This window comes from Gopherus flavomarginatus, chromosome 12, assembly GCF_025201925.1.
Source record: "Gopherus flavomarginatus isolate rGopFla2 chromosome 12, rGopFla2.mat.asm, whole genome shotgun sequence".
NCBI classification, from domain to species: Eukaryota; Metazoa; Chordata; order Testudines; family Testudinidae; genus Gopherus; species Gopherus flavomarginatus.
Genome location: NC_066628.1, coordinates 29,578,532 through 29,598,711, shown reverse-complemented (window position 1 = coordinate 29,598,711; position 20,180 = coordinate 29,578,532). Strand labels below are relative to the sequence as shown.

The 20,180-nt window shown below is 48.6% G+C and overlaps 1 protein-coding gene across 8 annotated transcripts in view; it reads left to right on the top strand.

Annotated features, from left to right (window-relative positions):
• The window catches only part of PIK3R6 (phosphoinositide-3-kinase regulatory subunit 6), a 75,763-nt gene extending 57,001 nt beyond the window's left edge, over window positions 1–18,762 (top strand). For all 8 annotated transcript variants that reach the window (XM_050919261.1, XM_050919265.1, XM_050919258.1 and 5 more), the window contains 7 exons: window positions 336–446; window positions 1,810–1,900; window positions 7,781–7,851; window positions 9,491–9,581; window positions 10,342–10,412; window positions 12,455–12,567; window positions 15,633–18,762. In XM_050919261.1, coding sequence (XP_050775218.1) covers window positions 336–446; window positions 1,810–1,900; window positions 7,781–7,851; window positions 9,491–9,581; window positions 10,342–10,412; window positions 12,455–12,567; window positions 15,633–15,789 — 705 coding nt within the window. In that variant the 3' untranslated portion in view covers window positions 15,790–18,762. The remainder of the gene's footprint in view (window positions 1–335; window positions 447–1,809; window positions 1,901–7,780; window positions 7,852–9,490; window positions 9,582–10,341; window positions 10,413–12,454; window positions 12,568–15,632) is intronic.
• Window positions 18,763–20,180: the final 1,418 nt, after the last annotated feature.

Here is a 20,180-nt window from a genome sequence, read left to right as displayed (position 1 = left end):
AGTAACTGGGGAGGGGGAAGCAAAATAATGAAATGAGGCATTTGCTGAAAAGCCTGCCTGTGTAAGGGACTTGCAGCTCTCATTGCCTGGCTTTTTCAAAACATTGTCAGATCGGGGCAGTTGGGTGGGATGTCGAAGGGAGAAGACTCTCCTCCCCCGTGGTCTTGCTCTGACTGATCTTCATGCAGAAATGGAGCGCTCTGTGTGTGTGTGTGGCAGGGACGGGTGAGGGGGGGAGGTGCCTGATTGTGGTAACTTACCAAGAGGGAGTAAGGATCTGAGTGATGATTTCAGAGAAGTGACTGCAGGTGATGCAAACTGTGCTTTCCACACAGCCCTCCTCCCTGAGCATGCACCCCATGTCCGACCCATTCATTATTGATGTGATCGCTTACTACGTGCGCCTGGGCATCCAGCCAGTCTATTTCCAGATCTACGCCATTAAGGTCAGTGCCTTGTCTGTCACCCTTTTACGTAACACACCAGCAGCAGCCCCAAACCACAGCCTAGTTCACATCCCCAGTGTGGAGGAGGGCTTGCTGGCCAAGCTCTCCAGTCCCCAGTGTTCCCTCTGAGCTCCTGGTTCTAGTGATCCTCCAAATCTCATAAGGAAGCTGAGTTGGAGCATTGGACTCCATCTGGGTCACCTCAGGGCCACGCAGAAGAACTAATTTCATGTGATTTTTGGCACTGAACCACAAATGGGTCCCAGGTTCCTGTTTAACTGGACCCAAGTTTGCTCGCGAGGGGCACGACTTCCCTTAGTTTAGATTCAGTGATGAAATATGGAATCAGGTGACTCATGAGAGGCTTTGCCAGACTCTACCTGATTGCTGCAAGGTCTTTGGATTTCCTGAAACGTTTCATTTTTTCCTGTCATCTTCTCTGAAACAGAATTAATGTCAGACCTGACATGAGACCAAAACAATTAGCAAAGGACTTTAATGAGACCACCTGGTTAGATCATTAGCAGGAACTGAATTCAGGGCTTCTGGCTCCAAACACTTGAGCTGCCTTTACCACTTTACCTCAAGGACTAGATCCATCAGCTGGGAACAGAACCAGGTGTCTCGCTATCTTCTGTGGATCAGCCCCAGAGGGGGCCAGTAACTCATCTTGTCAGTGCCTCACAGAACTTTATCTCCTTCCTATCACTCTGGCATTGTTCCTGCCCCCACCTCACTTGATCCTCATGTCATACAGCTGGTGATCTTGTTATTTTAAAATTATTTTTATTCCCCAGTTTTTCTCCTCTATGTTGCAGACTCATGGCCAGATGACTCTCTGGGCATTTCTATCAGCACTCAGGTGTCACAAACAGGAATTTACATACCTCAGAGCTAATCAGCATACTGGTACAGGGACTGGGGGTCTTGTGTGGGGGCCCACACTTCAGTCAAGATGACACTTGGTGGTGAGGTGTACAGTGCCCCAGGGGAAATCTCCCTTGTTTACATTACTGGCCACTTCCGTGTTCTCTTTCTGGAAGTTCTTGAGCTCCCTGATACTTTGTTTAGGTTCTGTGAGGAAATATGGAATCAAACAACTCTAGGGAGGTTTTCTCAGACTGTGCAGGGCTGTCCTTTCTCCCAGAGCTTAGTTTTCCCCTGTAACGAAGGAGATGTGCATGAAATCACTTTGTTTTTCCTGGTGTGTACCTTGCCTTTGGTTGCTTGTTTCACATATGAAGTCACAGCCTCTTTGTGATATCACAACTGGTTGCTGCAGAGATGACTGTGATGTCACAGAGGGTCGCTCTGTGGGGACCAATCAGAAGCTGCTCCCAGAGAAGGTCTTTTCCATTTTCAGATTTTCTTCAGCAGCGAGGCTCAGGAGCCAGCAGAGGACGTGTTCCTCACCGAGCTGAGTGTCAAGGTGCAAGATTGCAAAGCTCCCAAAGGTGTGTAGCATGTTTCAGCATCTCCTCTGCCACCAGGAATTCCCCTTCATCCCTGATTCCCTCTCTCTTTAGTAAGCTTTCTCCTTATTTAATCACACTCACTTCCATCACCTCTGTGTCCTTCCACACACAGTAACTGAAGCCACAAGGCCCCAAGAGTGTGTGGGGGCGGGGGTAGGGAGAGGGGGAAATTGAAAAAAACATTTGCAAGACGTTCTGCCTCCAAGTATTGTTGGTAGGTTGGGGACACTTGGTAAAAGAACAGGAAAGGAAACCTCCTAGCTCCTAATTCTGCTGTTAGAACTAACCTACAGCAATATAGCCCAGTTCTGCTCCCATTGGAGTCAATGTGTGCCTTTGCATTGCAGCTGGATGTATACCCTGTGTGGCAAACCCAGGACAAATGGCTACAAAGGGAGGGGTAGTAATTAGTCCCAAGGGGTTAAAAGGCTGCTCCCAATCCATTGAGGAGAGATAACGAGGAGGAAATAAGGTTCAGCTGGAAGAGGGGTTACCAGGGAATTAATTAGCTTCAGCTGGCTCCAACTGCTGGAGACCTTTTTAAATCCTCCCTGGCATGGAAGCAGGGGGGAGGGTGAGAGAAGCAGGGGAGCTGCCAGCAAGCTAGGTGCCGCAAGGCTCTGAACCTTTGCAGCAAGGAAGGCTGCGCTGTGTCCCCAGAAGGGGAGAAAACAAGCACAAGGGATTGACTGAGGGAAGGATTAGCCAGACCCTGTGCTACCTGGAAGAGTTTGCTTTGCCCAAGTCTGTCTCTCCAAGGCTAAAAAGGCCTGAGCCTGCCGAGGAGAAGGAGGTACTTTGCCACACATGGTGTCAGGAGTGGGATGTCATAGTGAGTGAGGCTGTGTGGCAAGCCATCTCAGGGCAAGGTAAATCGCAAAAAACAAAACAAAACTCCAAAACAAAAAAAAATTGAGGATGTACTGAAGATGTTGATACAGGCCACTGTGGCTCAACAAGAGGCTATCAGGGTACAGATGGCAGCCCAGCAAGTGTCAGTACGTGTCCAACAAGAGGCAAACCAATTGCTGATGAACCAGACGGCCCAAGATCGAGCCGCCCTAAATGAAGTGGTGAACCAGTTGAAAGCCCTGTCCATGCTGACTTGCGGGTCCCAGGAGACCCAGCCCCTACGAGCAAGCAGCTATTTACAGAAGATGACAACGGATGACGATGTAGAGGCATATCTACTTGCATTCGAGAGGACGGCACTACAGGAGACCTGGCTCCAAGACCAGTGGCCAGGCATCCTGGCTCCATTCCTGTGTGGGGAGGCCCAGAAGGCCTACTTCGACATGACCACAGAAGCAGCTATGGATTACCCCCAGCTGAAGGCGGAAATCCTGGCAAGGTCAGGTGTGACGCCAGCCATTCGGGCCCAGCGCTTCCACAAGTGGAAGTACCGGGATGACAAAGCACCGAAGTCCCAGCTATTTGACCTGATCCATCTCGCCCGGAAGTGGCTCCGCCCTGAGACCCATGCGCCAGAGAAGGTAGAGGAAATCCTGGTGTTGGACAGGTACATGAGGGGGTTGCCGCTGGACATACGAGGGTGGGTCCGCCAGAATGATCCTTCCTCTTATGATGAATTAGTTGCCCTCATAGAGAGACACTTAGCAGCCCAAGAACTTTCTCGGACCACTGGGGAAGGAAGGCGCCAGAATCGGAGACCAGTCTCTGCGCCAAGACCCCAGTTTGCCCTAGCGCCAGGCCAGACAATAGAGGGGAGGAAGGAGGTGGAAAAGCAGCCGGTGGTCCTGGAGAGACTTGAGGACTGGGGGAGGAATACTCGGGGAATAAAGCCCAGCAGCCCGAAAAATAGGGGGCTGCCCCAAGCGGGGTACCATTGTTATGCCTGTAGCAAATTGAGACATATTGTTGCCCAATGCCCAAATCTAGGAGAGCCTATGCAATGTGAACTGGGAGATATGGGGGGACCACGTGATCTAGTAAGTCTAGTCGAGGTTGCGATCGTCCCTCATAGATACACTAGGCCTGTTAAGATGAATGGTATAAAGACCACAGCATTAATAACTCGGGAAGTGCAATCACATTAGTCTCAGGGAAGCTGGTCATGCAGGACCGACTATCCTGGGCCAAACCCTCGGGAATATCCTGTGTGCATGGGGATGTCAACTATTATCCAACCATCCCCGTAAAAATAGAAGTTCTCGGAAACCCCACTAAGTTGACGGTGGGAGTAGTTCCGAAACTCCCCTACCCTGTCCTTATCGGACGAGACTTCCCGGGATTTGATAGCCTACTCCCCGGGGAAGAGGTAGAAGAAAATGATGACCCGGGGACCCAGGGTGTAGCCCAGATAGGTAACCCTCCCCCAGCCTTCCATGAGTTTAGCCAGAATTTGTTCTCCCCACCGGGGAAGTCCAGGAAGACCCGGAGAGAATGGAGGGCAGATAAAAGGAGGAGGACAAGGATCCTGACCCAGTACCAAAAGTCTACACTTGTAGGGGAAAGAAGGGGCTTAACCGACAGTGGGATGGAGTTGGTCATTAACAACCCTATTGTTAGACCTGGTTCCCCAGGGGCTTTCCCTGAGGGGGAGACAGAGATAGACCCCCCCAGAATTTGGACAAATGGGGACTGCACTCGGGAGTTTTGGTCAGGATCAGGCCAATGATCCCATATACCACAATATTCGTAAAGAAGTAGTCGAGGTAAATGGGGTCCCCGTGGAGGGGAGAGTTAAGGGCCCAGGGCCGTATTATATGATTAAGAATGATCTGCTATACAGAGTAGTGAGGGTGCAAGAGCAAGTCGTAGAACAACTCTTGGTCCCCCGGAAGCATCAGAGGGCCATAATGGATCTGGCCCACAGCCATCTGTTCGGGGGCCATCTAGGGGTAGATAAGACCCTTGATCGGATTTTACAGAGGTTTTTTTGGCCTGGCATTTATGCAGTGGTCCGGTGATATTATACATCCTGTCCGGAATGCCAGATACATGGGCCCCAACCACACTTAAGGGCTCCACTGGTACCTCTGCCAATTATCGAGATCCCATTTGAGCGAATAGCTATGGACATAGTAGGGCCATTGGAGAAGTCAGCCTGGGGCCATCAGTACATTCTGGTAGTCCTAGATTATGCCACCCGATACCCCGAGGCCGTACCCCTACAGAATACCCTGTCCAAGACCATAGCCAAAGAATTAGTCCAGTTTTTTTCCAGAGTAGAAATACCGAAGGAAATCCTGATGGACCAAGGAACCCCCTTTGTGTCTAAGCTGATGAAGGACCTATGTGCAATGCTCCACATACGGACCCTTAGAACATCGGTCTACCATCCCCAGACCGATGGCCTTGTTGAACATTTTAATAGGACATTGAAAAACATGTTACGGAAAGTGATGAGTCGGGACGGGAAAGACTGGGATGCTCTGCTACCTTACGTGCTGTTTGCCGTATGGGAGGTTCCTCAGGCTTCAACTGGATTCTCTCCCTTCGAGCTGTTATATGGTTGCCACCCCAGGGGCATACTGGACCTGGCTAAAGAAGACTGGGAAGAACAGCTGAACCTGGGGAAAAACGTTGTTGAACATGTGCTACAGATGAAAGACAGAATAGCCCGAGTTGCCCCCCTTGTGCGCGAACACATGGAGAAAGCCCAAGGGGCACAACGGGCATATTACAATCGCCAAGCAACGACCCGGAAGTTCCAAGTGGGGGACTGGGTGATGGTGCTCGTACCCACAGCGGAGAGCAAGCTCCTGGCCAGGTGGCAGAGGCCGTATGAAGAAATAGAAGCTATAGGAGAAGACTATAAGGTCCGACAGCCGGGTCGCCGGAAGCTGGAGCAGATCTACCATATGAATCTGCTGAAACCTTGGCAGGATAGAGAAGCTCCAGTGGTGGCGCTGGGGGCACCATCCCCTAAAGGCAACCAGCCCAACCTGGTGGGAATATCCCCGGAGTTGACTCCGGAACAACGATCAGAAGTGATCAGCCTGATCAAACGCAACCAGGATGTGTTCTCGGAAAAGCCAGGCAGGACTACTGAGGTTCACCATCACATCCTCACAGAGCCTGGACTGAAGGTGAACGTCTAGCCATACCGGATCCCGGAGGCCAAGAGAGAAGAGATTAGGAAAGAGGTCAGGAAAATTCTGGCCTTAGGAGTCATTTGAGAATCTCATAGTCAATAGTTCAGTCCCGTGGTTTTAGTGCCTAAGCCTGATGGCAGCATGAGGTTCTGCAACGACTTCCACAAGCTGAATGAGGTGTCCCAGTTTGACGCGTACCCTATACCCAGGATAGATGAGCTGATTGACAGATTGGGAAAGGCACGGTTTATGTCTACCCTTGACCTTACCAAGGGCTATTGGCAGATCCCCCTGGCCAAGGCCGACAAGGAGAAGACAGCCTTTGCAACTCCAGAAGGGCTATATTAATACACTGTTCTCCCCTTTGGGTTGCATGGGGCCCCCGCTACTTTCCAACGGCTAATGGACAAACTGTTGCGGCCCCATGGAAAGTACGCAGCAGCCTATCTCGACGACATCATCATATATAGCCCCAACTGGAAGACGCACATGGAGAAGGTGGAAGCAGTCCTGGACATCCTGAGGAAGGCAGGACTGACTGCATATCCCTCCAAATGTTCGACTGGGTTAGCTGAGGCCAAGTACCTTGGGTATATAGTGGGGAGGGGTGTGGTGAAGCCCCAGCTCAACAAGTTAGAAGCTATACAGAAGTGGCCCCGACCATTCTGGAAAAAACAGGTCAGAGCATTCCTGGGACTAGTGGGATACTATAGACGGTTCATTCCCCACTTCACCACTAGAGCGTGCCCATTAACGGACCTAACAAAAGCTCGGGGCCCAGACATAGTAAAACGGTCTGCTGCAGCCGAAGGTGCTTTTGCGGATCTGAGGACGGCCCTCTGCACAGACCCCGTACTAGTTGCCCCAGACTGGGGGAAGGAGTTTATCCTACAAACTGACGCTTCCGAAGTAGGGCTGGGGCAGTGCTTTCACAAATGGTTGGAGATGACGAACACCCTGTCCTCTTCCTCAGTAGGAAGCTCCTATCTAGGGAACGGAAATACGCCATAGTGGAGAAGGAATGCCTGGCGGTAAAATGGGCCATAGAAAGCCTCCGCTACTATCTACTTGGACAGAGGTTTACCCTTGTCACGGACCATGCCCCTTTGCAGTGGATGCACCAAAACAAGGACAAAATTGCGAGAGTAACAAGATGGTTCCTGTCGCTTCAGCCCTTGCACTTCAAAGTCCGACATAGGTCTGGAACCCAACATGGCAATGCGGATGGCCTGTCAAGAGTGCACTGCTTTCCGACCCAAGTAGCCCAACCCCATAGTGTTGAGCGGGGGCAGGGGAGATATGTGGCAAACCCAGGACAAATGGCTACAAAGGGAGGGGTAGTAATTAGTCCCAGGGGATTAAAAGTCTGCTCCCAATCCACTGAGGAGAGATAATGAGAGGGAAATAAGGTTCAGCTGGAAGAGGGGTTATCAGGGAATTAATTAGCTTTAGCTGGCTCCAACTGCTGGAGACCTTTTTAAATCCTCCCTGGCATGGAAGCAGGAGGGAGGGTGAGAGAAGCAGGGGAGCTGCCAGCAAGCTAGGTGCCGCAAGGCTCTGAACCTTTGCAGCAGGGAAGGCTGCACTCCGTCTCCAGAAGGGGAGTAAACAAGCACAAGGGATTAACTGAGGGAAGAATCAGCCAGACCCTGTGCTACCTGGAAGGGTTTGCTTTGCCCAAGTCTGTCTCTCCAAGGCTAAAAAGGCCTGAGCCTGCTGAGGAGAAGAAGGTACTTTGCCACATCTGAATGAGCAATGTTGCCATTTGGGCCCTCACTTCCCATTGATTTCCCTCTTCCAGACCATATGCAGACGAAGAAGAAAACAACGCTGGAAGTCCCTGGGGCAGATCTCGCAGTAATGTATAGCAAGGTAAGATGCGACTCTTTGTCCCATGGCCTCACTGCTCACAGGACTCCTTTTGGCGGATCTGGGAGCTCACTGCGTGCAGGGGCTCGGGGGCAGATCGCTGCAACAAGGGAAAACTGCCTTTGTTGTTGCCCGTGAGATGCTCCTTTCAGCACATGCATTGCTTGAGGGCTAAATGTGCCTGGACATCATCTTACCTGAAAAGAGATGCCAGCTCCTGGATCAGCCTTTGTAATAATGAGCCAGCTGTTCCTGGGACATCCAGTCCCCCCTGTCCTGGAAATATTGATTAGGACACAGAAGACCCCTTACTGGTTAACTGTAAAGTCTAGCCTATGGGATTATGACGTCTAATGGGCCCTTTTTTCCCCTCCTATTGCACATCTACAGAGGAGGGGTACTTTTCAATGAACACTTGGAGGGATAGCTCAGTGGTTTGAGCTTTGGCCTGCTAAACCCAGGGTTGTGAGTTCAGCCCTTGAGGGGGCCACCCAGGGATCTGGGGCAAAATCAGTACTTGGTCCTGGTAGTGAAGGCGGGGGGCTGGACTCGATGACCCTTTGGGGTCCCTTCCAGTTCCAGGAGATAGGGATATCTCCATTATTATTATCTATTGTAGTAATCGTTTCCCTTTGTTTTGAGTCTCTGAGCGTTGCCCGTGTCCAGCTAATGTGTTTGTAAAGGTGTTCATCCCCCCACACTAGCCCCTAAGCAGTGTTTCAAATCATGTTAGCTGACACTTTATTCAGAACACACATCTTTTTCCTAGTCTAGACAAAGCCTACGGGCCCAGTTCTGCCACCTTTATTTAGATTGCGTAGTGCTTTACTCAGCGGCCAGTCTCACTGAAGTCCGTGATGCTACTCACTGAGTAAGACATTTTTGAGCCTGAATTAGAGAGACAGAATCTGGTGCTAAATACGCAGACACATGTGCAAGCTCTGGAATAAATTGCCCAGAGAGGTTGTGGAATCTCCGTTACCGGAGATTTTTAAAAGCAGGATAGACAGACACCCGTCAGGGCTGGTCTAGATAATAGTTAATCCTGCTTTGAGTGCAGGGGGCTGGATTAGAAGAGCTTTCGAGGTCCCTTTGTGTCCTACGATTCGGTGATTCCCTGTTCTGCCTGAGCAGCTTAGAATCTGTTTCTTTTTAACATGGCCCTTTATATTTATAATTTTCCCACCTTTTTTCCTCTCAATTTAGATGGGTTTTCCCCACTCCTAATCTTATGCTTTTTCTGTCATTAAAAGGGGCTGGCAGGGTGTCTTTTGGGGTTTAACCACGGGCTGAGTGACCGTGTCTTGCCTCGTTTCGAACCCACCCAAATATTGCGGGTTTGAAAGCTCAGCTGGAACGTGAATGCTCTCAGGTTTGCTTAGGAGAGGCTGTGAGAAAAGCTGCAGAGGGAGGAAATCCAGTGGGGTGAAAAGTGGAGCAGAAAGTGGAGCAAAGTGAAAAACAAACAGAGGAAAAATGTGAATGTAGGAGCAGAGAGGAGGGGGAGGGGAGAGAGAAATCAAATGAAAAAACAAATTTAGCCTGTCCCAGTGTGCTCTGGATCAGGCACCCAGTTGGTTTCATTCAGGCCTAACATGTTGATCCCTAACATGTAACTGAGTGAAATGTGTCTCTTGTGCAGGTTTTGCTGAGTAATCGGAAGAAGGAGGTAGAAGTCTTGCTGCGATCTACCGGCCTGGTGATGAAAGCCATTCCCTCCAGTGAAACAGAAGGTGAGGATTCTCCTGGTGGGGCACTGTTTGCTGAGCTGCCAATTATTCAGGCAATTCAGGGTTTTGAGGACTCCTGAGCAGGACCTTGGAACAGCCAAAGAAGAGGTTGACCCCCAGAGAATCCATCTCAGAATGCTCAGTGCATGCTTTGGCTGGGCTGCGGGAGCTGAGTCCTTGCTGCATGCATATCCGTGTGCTGCAGACATGATCACTACAGCTCATGGTCAAGTATCTGGCTGTTGAGTCTCATGCCTCACTTTTAGGGAGCTCCCAGTAACTGAGGATGCATCATTGGACTCAGTTATGCTTCTTTGTGCCATTATATCCCACCTCTTCTGCATTTGTGTGACCAAGGAGGAAGGGAGGAAGAGAGAAAGAGATGTCTTTGGGGGATAGACCTTCAGCTGTCATAGCTCCTCCTTTGTGTCTGCCCTATGAACCCCAATGGAGATACCCCCTTGGGGTGACAGAGGATGGAGTCACTACACAGGCAGTGCTCTCAGCCTTATGTAGTGCAAGGGAATAAGACAGGAGTAACTTGTGTTGCTTTCCGGGGCCCCCTCGGGCTGATGCTAGGAGCTGTACCCAGGCACTCCAAGCAGAGAGAAGCTCATTCTAACATAGTTCCTTTGGGGGTAATGGGGAGCCCACCAAGAAGAGTTAGCAGTGGAGAATTCCAGAAGACCTCACCCAGGCAAGACAAAGCAGGCTGGGCTGACCTGTGCTCTAGTCTCAGTCTAATGCCCCGATTTTGTTGCAGATCTGGCGTGCTTGAATGTAAATATTGCTGAAGTCGTCAAAACCTCCAACCTGTCGGGAAGATCATTTTCTGTAAGTAGCTGTGAGCCCCTGGCAGGAGTGGTGGAAGCATCCTAAAAGAGGGGGGGAGGCACAGGCTCCTGAACTATGGCCCCACCCCTCACACTGCCCCTTCCCCCTGTAACCCTGCCTCCCACTCACTCCTCTCTGCCCCTTCCCACCGATCGCTTGCCCTTATGGCCAGTAAAAAGTGGGAGGACCCCTGGTGTCCCATCCCTTGGAGGTGGTGATTCAGAATCACTAGCTGAGCAATGTTGGGCCAAGCTAGTGCTTGAATGAGAGGTCTCCCAGGAAATCCCAGACAGCTGCAGAGGAAGGAGGACCAGCCAGCCTGGCTTCACAGACATGGTGTAAGGGTCCTGTCCACATTGCAGAATAAGGGTGTTAAAAAAAGGAAGACAGCACCCTAGACTCCCAGTGCTCTCAGTGATGGGTCCACCTGTCCACTTAGAGTGCCTGACCCCGCAGATGCTACTGAGGTACTGCTTGCTACCATGAACAGCCTGCTACTGGCCAGGAAGCTACTCACTGTAGGAAATGGTGTGCTCAGCAGGGTTTGCGGGATCTGGCCCATTGCTCAGGATCCTTTGGAATGAATGATGTAGATGGAGAAACGTAATTAGAAGCATGTTTATTAGAGATTTTACTTCTTGCTACTGCAAAGACTGAAGAAGGAAATCCCTCGTTGCTCTACAAAAGGAGGAGGAGATACTGCATAGAGCTGCTCAGAAAGTGGTTTCAGTTTTTCTCCCCTGTCAAATTTCAGCTTTTTGCTGGAAACCCAAGCAGGTCTGTCACTGTCCCTCAGTACTGCCCAGATGGAACACGGTGTATTAGCATTTCTCCTCTGCAAGACTCTGCCATTGGAGCAGCGTGTCTTGGTGTGTAGTAGATATTATGATCCAGAGGACAAACATCCACTAGATATAGGGTTTGATCCTTGTTTACAGGCCCCTTTGCCCCGCCGGAATGGTGCAAAGAGGGCTTGGTATAACTGAAGGTATGAGGGCAGCTTGTGTGGGCTCCCCGGTGCTAGCTCTAATCTGGCAGTGCAGCTGCAGCAGCACAGACCCTGTTGTGAGCTAGGAACACAGGCTCGTACAGCCAGTGCCACATGATCTTCACTAGCTAGCTTAAAGCTAGTCTGGGTGTGCCTACATGAGTGGCAATCACACCTCCAATTGCAGTGTAGACATATCCTGAGAATCAGGTCCTGTAGGGCCAAATGGACCAAGGGCCTGTTCTTTATCACCTATTTCCATATATTTCAGGCATCCCAGGTGAGATTCAGTGACTCACAGCCCAAGGGAAGGGGGGCTATAAGCCACCTTTCTGCCCACCTAAACCTGGGCTGCTCTGGGGACTTCAGTGAACCTTAAACAGCCCTAGGGGCCTGTCAAGGTTGTGGCAGCCTCCCCCATCTCCGCCAAGTCACAGTGCTGCCTAGAATCTCTGCAGCACTGAGCATTGTAGCCCTGCCCCGACTCACCCTTCCTGTCCCACCCCCAGCATGACCCCAGGCTACACCAGGGCTTGCAAAGGGAGCCTCAGAAAGCAGTTTTGCAGTGCCTGTGTCGGGGAAACCTTCCCACGCTGGCATAAAGGGTTTAGAGTTGGGGGTGGGAGGTCTCACCCCAAGACACTAACACTAGTGATCCCTTGTAAGGCTGCTTGAGCACCAGGCCTTCCCGGTTACTGTGGACTCTGGCCAGTGATTTTGGAGACCTAATTTGGGACACCTTAAAGGGGCCTGAATTTCAGAGTTGTTGAGCATCTGCATCTCTCACAAACTTCAGTTGGGGCTATGGGGTGTCCTTTAAGGAGCCTCAAGGTAGGCACCCAAATCACTGGCTGCTTTTGAAAATATTGGCCAATTTGTGCCAGGGGAAATAAAAGGAAGGAGCCAGTTCCCTCTCTATTCCAGCAGTCGTGTCTTGTGGTCCAAGGTTCAAAAATAGATGTGTGCACACACACACATTCACCATCTGTCTTGGTGCAGCCTTAAGAAGGCAAGTGAAAAATTCAATAGGGCTTTTTCTTCCCTGTTGTTCCAGTCAGCAACAAACAAGATCAGAACACGTAATATCAAAATCCAGAGCATGGAACAAAGGACCTTCAACCTGTGCCTGGACAAGAACTTCAGAAGGACCTACACGAACGTAGTCGGGTAAGGCGACTTAGCTGCAAGGCTTTAAATAAGCATCAAGCTATCGATTTAAAGTTTGACTTCCCCGGAGACACAACATGTCTTTTCACAAGGGTTATTAAGACTACAGAGGACGTGATGTTGGCTAGTGCCCAGGCCTGGAAGTCAGGAGATACGGGTTCTAGTCTTAACTCTGCTTCTAACTTGGTGAGAGGCCCTGGGTGAATCACATGGCCTCCCTGTGCCTGCTAACACCAGAGTAAAATGAAGTCAGTGATATTGACCTTCCTTTGTAAAGTGTTTTGAGATCTTTGCCTGGAAAACACTAAGTCAATGCAAACTATTTTATCATATATATTAAATAATAAAAGAGAGTGGCTTGAGCAGATGGCTGGGGGTTAGGAGATCTGGCTCATTTCCCAACACTGCCACAGACTTCCACAATATCTCAGCATTCCCACCTTCCCATTTGTAAGGTGCGGATTATACTCTCCTAGTTCCCATAGGGGGGTTCTTAAGTCTAACTCATTAATGCTTGTGAAAGACAAAGCGGGTGAGCTAACATCTTTTATTGGACCAACTTCTGTTGGTGAAAGAGACAAGCTTTCAAGCTCCACAGAGCTCTTCTTTGAGATTCATGGATAGAAAGCATTATCCTAGTGCGTGTTTGCACATGATGCACTGGATATGAATACAGGAATCTTCATTTCTTGCTTGAAACTGTCGTAGAATGTTATTTACTGTTAAAGAGTTTCTTGAGTTCTACCTCAGCAGTGGCTGCATTTCTGTGGTGGTGGAAATGATTCTTCTCTACAGCTTATAGAGTGATTGGAGATCCTTCAGGATAAAAGGCACTGTAGAAATCTGAAGGTGGGAGTGGGTAGTCTGTGTGAGCAACTTTGATAATATAGCAGCAAAAAATGAGGTTCTTTCAAGAATTTGTGCAGGCTGGATTTGTATTTTAAGAACCACAGTTTCATAATTTTGCCCCAAGTAGCACCACCAACAAAAACGTATGATGAACCAATTCATATGCAGCCACCAAAGTCATCTGCAGGGGTTTGAACCCAGGACTCTAAGCCCAAAAACGCAAGCTACCACTTGAGTAGAGCTGGTTGGAAAATGTCAACAGTCAAAATTATTTGACAAAGAAAAGGAAGATTCTTTTTTGTGTATGAAAATGTGTCCCTTTTTTAAACTGGCCCTTTGTGTGACAGAAGTTGGCTGTACAGTCACAAATCAGCCACTTGGAGGAGATGTGATCATACACTAGACCAGAGCATTACAAATACTCACATAACTGTGCACATAAATGCTGCGTGTGCACATGCAGCTCTGATAGCCGGGTGTGCAAACTGGTATTTGTGCATGAGTATTAGTGCATAGAGATGGCAGTTGGCATGCAGACAGGCCAGTTTGGGTGCTCACGATGTAAGGCCTGAAAGTGAAGCTCTATTTCTTATTTAGGGCAAAGGTTATTGAAATCTCTGATTTTCCTAGTTTCTGGCTACCCTCCTCTTTTGCCCTCTCCTCCTGTTTTCTCTCTCCCTCATTACACATAGCCAACAGCGAGTCTTATTCTGTTTCTTTCTATCTGTGTTTCTTTTCCGCCGTTGAAGAGGATTTTGAGGGAACTCCCTTCCAAGAAAGCTGTTTGTGATTCTGGGTTGCCCATCAGGGGGAACAGCTGGGTGTCAGAGACAGGCTAGTGATCTGTAAAAAGCCCTGTGGATGGGATGTGCTTCCCTCCAAGCCTGGAGGAAGGGATTTCCCATGGCAACAGCCAGAGGCCACCAAAGACAATCTGCCACCCTAGGCAAAACTTCAGTGTGCCGCCCTCTCCTCCCTGTAAGCCTAGGGCAGTAGATTTGGCTGGCTGCCCCTCCATGACAGAGGGGTGGCTGGGCCAAATCTGATTGATTGAGTGGCATTGAGACCTGGTATTCTCAGTCACAACTCCATTCAAATTTGGCCCAGTCGCGCCTCCGTCATAATGGAGGGGCGGTTGGGCCAAATAGGTCACCTTAGGCAGGTGCCCAGAAATCTGATGCCATACACAGCTGCCTAGTTCACCTCTAGCCACTACTCTCTGGCAACAGTGTAACCTCAAAGATTTGGGGCCCAGCAGGCAAAAAAGACTCAACAGCAGTTTCTTACAAACCTCACCAGGCGAAACATTGTGTGAAGCTCACAGATAATGGTGCAGTGTGTGAAACGTTTGCAGAGACCACAAATGAGGCCTTCAAGAAGTTGGAGAGGGAGCAAACTGGTTGCTGTGAGAAACACAGTTCAGAGATGGTGCTTTCCTCCCCTCTGGGTAAAAGCTTGTGTTGGGGAGACTGCCATCTTCGGAGGAAGTGTAAAACCAAAGTTCTTGCTTCTTGTCTTCATAAAGGTCCTGTGGCACTTTTTGTGCAAACACCAGGGTGTTAGCTTTGGAGTCATGGCAGAAGTCCACTCTGAGTAATTACATTCTGCATTAGTAAATTTCCTCCAGCAGTTTCAAACTGAGGCAGTTTTCTCCTTCGTTTCCTGTCCTAAAACCACTAGGCAGTGTTGTATGCACCATTAAATGCTGCCACATCCTGCATAAGCAGTGACTGCCTTTCAGTGATGGAGAAGTGAAGTGTTTATATATTAGACAGGCTCAAGCCTCAACATTTGGATCTGGAATTTGAATCTCCCAAAGTTCAAGGGAATTGGATTCAAGGATTGTGACTGGAGTCAAATGCAAAATTTGGATCTGAGTTTGGATTTCAAATGCCTTTCAAGATCTGGGGAGTTTGAAGGTGGAGTTTTGATTCAGGCCTATCTGTAGTACATACAGTTTGCATTCCCCTGAATCAAACTAAGGCTACCCTAAGGCACTGTGTAATAACAATAATAATAACAATGAATTAGATAATCTTTTTTGCTAGAAAATCAGTGCAAGATTGCAAACATTATAAATCTTAGTTACATGGATGTAAATCCAAAGCAACAGCCAAAGCCAATAGAGTTATTCTGGATATACACTGGTGTAACTGAGATCAGTATTTGGCCCATGATTCAGCATGTTTAGTAGAAGTATCTTTCTTCTCTTTCAGTGTGGAAGTTTCTCCTTGCCTGGAACCCAGCTATTGCTTGCACAAGACAAGGAAAATGAAATTCAGCCTGCATGAGCCGGAGGATGTGGGACTGGCCAAATACATGCCCAAATCTTTGCTGTTGCCCATCAACACATTTGCAGGCATCATCCAGTGAAGAAGATAAGAAAAAATTGACATGAGAGGCATTTGTAAGAATCCCTGGTTGGGTCACAATAGAACGAGGACCGAAGAACACACTAAAAGCCACCTACAGTGACTTCACAACAATTTCTGTTGTAAAGCTACAACTGTACGGGAAGTTAGGGCTCAAAGAAGAAAGTAAAAATCAGGCCAACTGTTATAATGCCGTGGCTTAGGTGGGAGCCAAGGAACAGAGCCTGAGAGAAGGTAGAAGAGCAGGGAATTCCTGTAATGCTGGAGAGTGAGGCTGGGCTGGGGAACTGAGCACAGAGGAGTCAGACCATTATTCCTCTTTGTGTGTCAGAGGGGAGGAGGAGTTTCTTCGGGAGAAGGATTGGAGACAAGCTGGCAGAGTTTGGCTTCTGCTTGCTTTAGGTGGGGCACAAGGTGCAATTATTATTATTTAATATTTTATATTACAATAGTGTCTGAAACCCCTAATCAGGGCCCATTGTGCTGGGTGCTGCACAGATAGACCTGAAGCCACGGTCACTGTTCCAAAGCAATATATTTGAGTCACCTTGGGGACACAGGCAATTGGCTCCAAACATTCACTTAGCAAAGAAGAAAGCTTGTAAGGGCTGATTGGAATTGGGTAGAACATGTGCATCACTAGGGTCTGTCGAGCTCCTACTGAGATCTGTGGGAAAAACTGCCAGGGACTTCCATGCTAGTGACTTTGGCTAGGATCAAACAAAGCTCCCACAGCAGCAGGTGCACAAGTTCCTATCTTGATTCTTGCTCGTTGCCAGCTGAAGTCATTTCAGATACCCAGTGTAGATTCAGTAACTTGTCAGATCTAATCCAAAATGTCCAGGACAGTGCTAACATGGCTTCCCTTACATCCCGATAGATGTGATCATTAGACCTTCCTTGCGTGAGACTCTGGGTCTGCTCCTAAACACTGGGTTACACAAACCCCAAATTGTTCTCTGCTCCCACACCTCATTGCCAGTGTTGCTTTGTCACCAGAAACAGCTACCCAAAGAATCCATCAGTGGCTTCTCTAGTTTCCTGGCCTTCATGTGCTTTCTGTTTGGTGAGAAGTGCCTGAGAGCCCAGGGCAATTTACAGGTGGTAATGCGTTGTCATGTAGTGCGTACTGGGCCAGGTTAATTTGCAGTTCCATAAGGTCTCAAGTGCAGCACGTGCTCCCCAAGAGATTCTGCTCATAGCCAAAGCAGCCCGAACAGGGGATGGTGCTGTCTGATGAAGATAACCGTAGGGGAGTGCTGAGTCAGTGCATCCCAACTGAGGGGTAAGCCAGCAAGACTCTCACAAGAGCTGCTGGTGGAATTTTAAGCTGCACCCCCCAGCAGAATCCCTACAGGAGTATAGCAGGGAAAACAACATCCCCCTACCCCCACTGGGGACTCCATACTCCTATCATGGAACAGCTGGCCAGGCTGGGATGTGACTTTTGTCTGGCCAATGGGAACTGTTCCTCTGACAATCAGGGGCTACTTAATTTAGTGCCTACATGTGGAATGAGAATGTATCCAACCAAACTTTAGGTATCCAAGTTTGAAATGTTGGGCTGCAATGTTTAGATCAGGCCTCTCTAAATAACCCTTCACAGAACTGCCTTGATTAAGGCCCAAAGATTTTGATAACATTAGGATTTCTTGGACATTTAGGCTCTGTGGACATGGGGGAAGTTTGGGTTAAATTTTCCCCCATGTAAGCTTTAAAGATCGTCTCAATCCTCCTGCAGCTCCCATCACTGCCTGCTCTGCGATTTTTAAGATCAAACAACCACTTACTCTCTCCCCTCACTGCAAGCGTTTTTATCTTTTACTTTCTAGCTAAAGTTTTACAAACTCCCAGCTTAGCGTATTGCATAAAACATAAACATAAAAACAATTCCCTGGGAAGCTCTATTGAAATAAACTGCCTGCTGGCAAATCACTTTTAAAACTGATGGCAGGTGAGAGGCTCCCTAGCAACAAGAGATCCTGGCAGCTCCCCCAGAATCATTTAATTACAAAAAAAAGTAAACGTGTGTATGAGAATCTCACCCACACCATGGGGGCATCCTCACTTATTATGAGACACTGATGGCTTGGGTGTGTATTCACTGTACTGCCAAGTGACTCAAGTACTCTGATTTCACGAAAAGCTATACTCCCCAAGGTGTTTTATTCTACTTATGAAAACTGTATATTGGACTTTTTCCTCCAGGGGAAAAAAAAGCCAAGCCCTATTGTTGTTCCATTATCACTGGGGTTACAAAAATAATCCAAAAATTTAATCCAGGAAATTTTCTTTCACCTCTACTGCACTGCACTTCCTTGTATTCGGATCTCACCAGAGCCACTGAAGGAAATATTTTTGTTATGCTAGAAGATTTAGCCACCTCATTCCAAGTTCAGCTAACCTCAGCCTCCTGAGCTGTAGGGAGGGGATACAAGATAAACAAAGCCAGAAGCATTCAGCAACAGGGCTTTCATTTCTTCAGCATAAACAGCATTGTCTTTAACCTCAGTTTACTCATGGTTTATTGTAAATTATTGACAAGCAAGAACATAAAGTTTATGTGGAAAAAAGATGAATTTGGCCCCAGGAGACACATACAAAGGAGACCCTGTGACTAGTGATGGCAAAGGAGGTCAAGAAATGCCTGAATGAAGCCAGCACTTCTCTTCCTAAGAGCTGCTATGTAGGGCAGTAATTTGAGAGGCTGACAAACAGCTCCTCACATGTCCTCCTGTCTTGGGATTTAACTATAAGTTCACCTTGCCTGGCACTCTAGACATAACCAGAGACTTGTGCAGTAGCTTTGAATTTGTAGTGATGTATATAGGTATTAACTGTGTATAGTTGTATATGATGTAGATAGATTATAAATTATTTGTACAGGCGTCATGGATTATATATATTGGAAAGTGCAATCTTTTTACCTGTTTGATTACATGACGTTAAAGAAACCCAAATGGGTGCTAATGGGTGTGTGTGTGTGCGCGCGTGTGTGTGTGCGCGCATGTGTGTACAGGGGGAGATGGTCTGGGTAGAAAGAGGTCACTTATCCAAGTGGCCAAGTACGTTTTGTTCTCCATGTCTTTCCTCTGCTGTCCCTATTGTGAGAGATTGTAACACCCTGCATTAGGGGATGGAATCCATTTCCAAGCAGTTCGCCCTTAGAGGAGTACGCATAAGTCCCTGTGCGTCAGTATGTGAGAAGCCAGGGTGCAGAAGCTCCCAGGACCTAGTTTCTCTCTAATTCTGGGCATCTCTGTTAAATCTCCAAAGTAGAGAGATGGGGCGGGGTTTGGGGATGGTATAATGGGGTGCATACCCACATAGGCACTGAAAGGGTTAAGGGGAGCTGAAGAGCTCAGCTATGGCACCTGGTGGCAACTCCAGGGTGTGTCAGACTCAGTTAAGGATGAGACCCCATGAGGAGGAACTGGGTGACGAATTAACATACAGGAAGGGTTTCAGGGCAGAAGGAGGAAAGAAGCCGAGGGAAAGAGGCTACTTGGCCTTGGGATTGTCTCCTGAGAGAGAACTCTGCTAATGTGCTAGGAGAGCCATGGAGTGATCACAGGGGTGGAGCCAAGGAGTAGCCTGGCTGAAAGGGCAGGTGCTGGATCTCCATGAGGAAAGCGTTTGCTTGTTACTAGAGATGGAAAGGATTCTACAGAGCCTGGAAAGGTGCTAGGGGAAAGGGCCTAGACACAAGCCAAGGTAGGAAGAAGTCCGGGGAAGTGGCAAGGGGTCAGAGTGAGCAGACTTTGGCTGTTAATAGAGGCTGGATAAACAAAGCTAACAGGTGACCCTTTCAAAAATGCCTAAGTGACTGAGAAGCTTAAGTGCTGTTTTCAAAAGTGACTTAAGAGTCTATTGACCTTCATTGTGACTCACCCCCCTAAATCGCTTAGGGCTAGATCCACAAAGAAATGTAGGCCTGGGGTTGCTGAGCTTTGCCGCACCTACCTTTTAGGTCCCCAGAAATTCACAGGGATCCACGAAGCCTGAGTTCGGCACCTCCTCCCCCATACAATGAATGGGGAGAGGGAGGTGCCTCAGAAAGAGATTCACAAAAGCTAGGTGGCTTCCTGCCTAAATGGGAGATGCCAAGCCAAGGGGTGTGTGCTAAGCACTGCTGCTCTCATGATGTTCAGCACTTAAATCTGGGCGGCAAGGGGGGCACCTCCCTCTATTTGGGATTGTCAACCCTCTCTTGGGGCTAGGTGCCTAGGCTGTTTTTGCAAGAAGCCTTGAGGGGGAGGGGAAGGAGAAGGGTGACCGAACCACTGAGCTATAGGATATTCCAATGTGGGGCTCCCTCAGTCTCTCCTGTGGGTAAATAATGAAAGAACGATTTGGACAGAGAGAACACAAGCATGAGTGATTCTGGAGTGT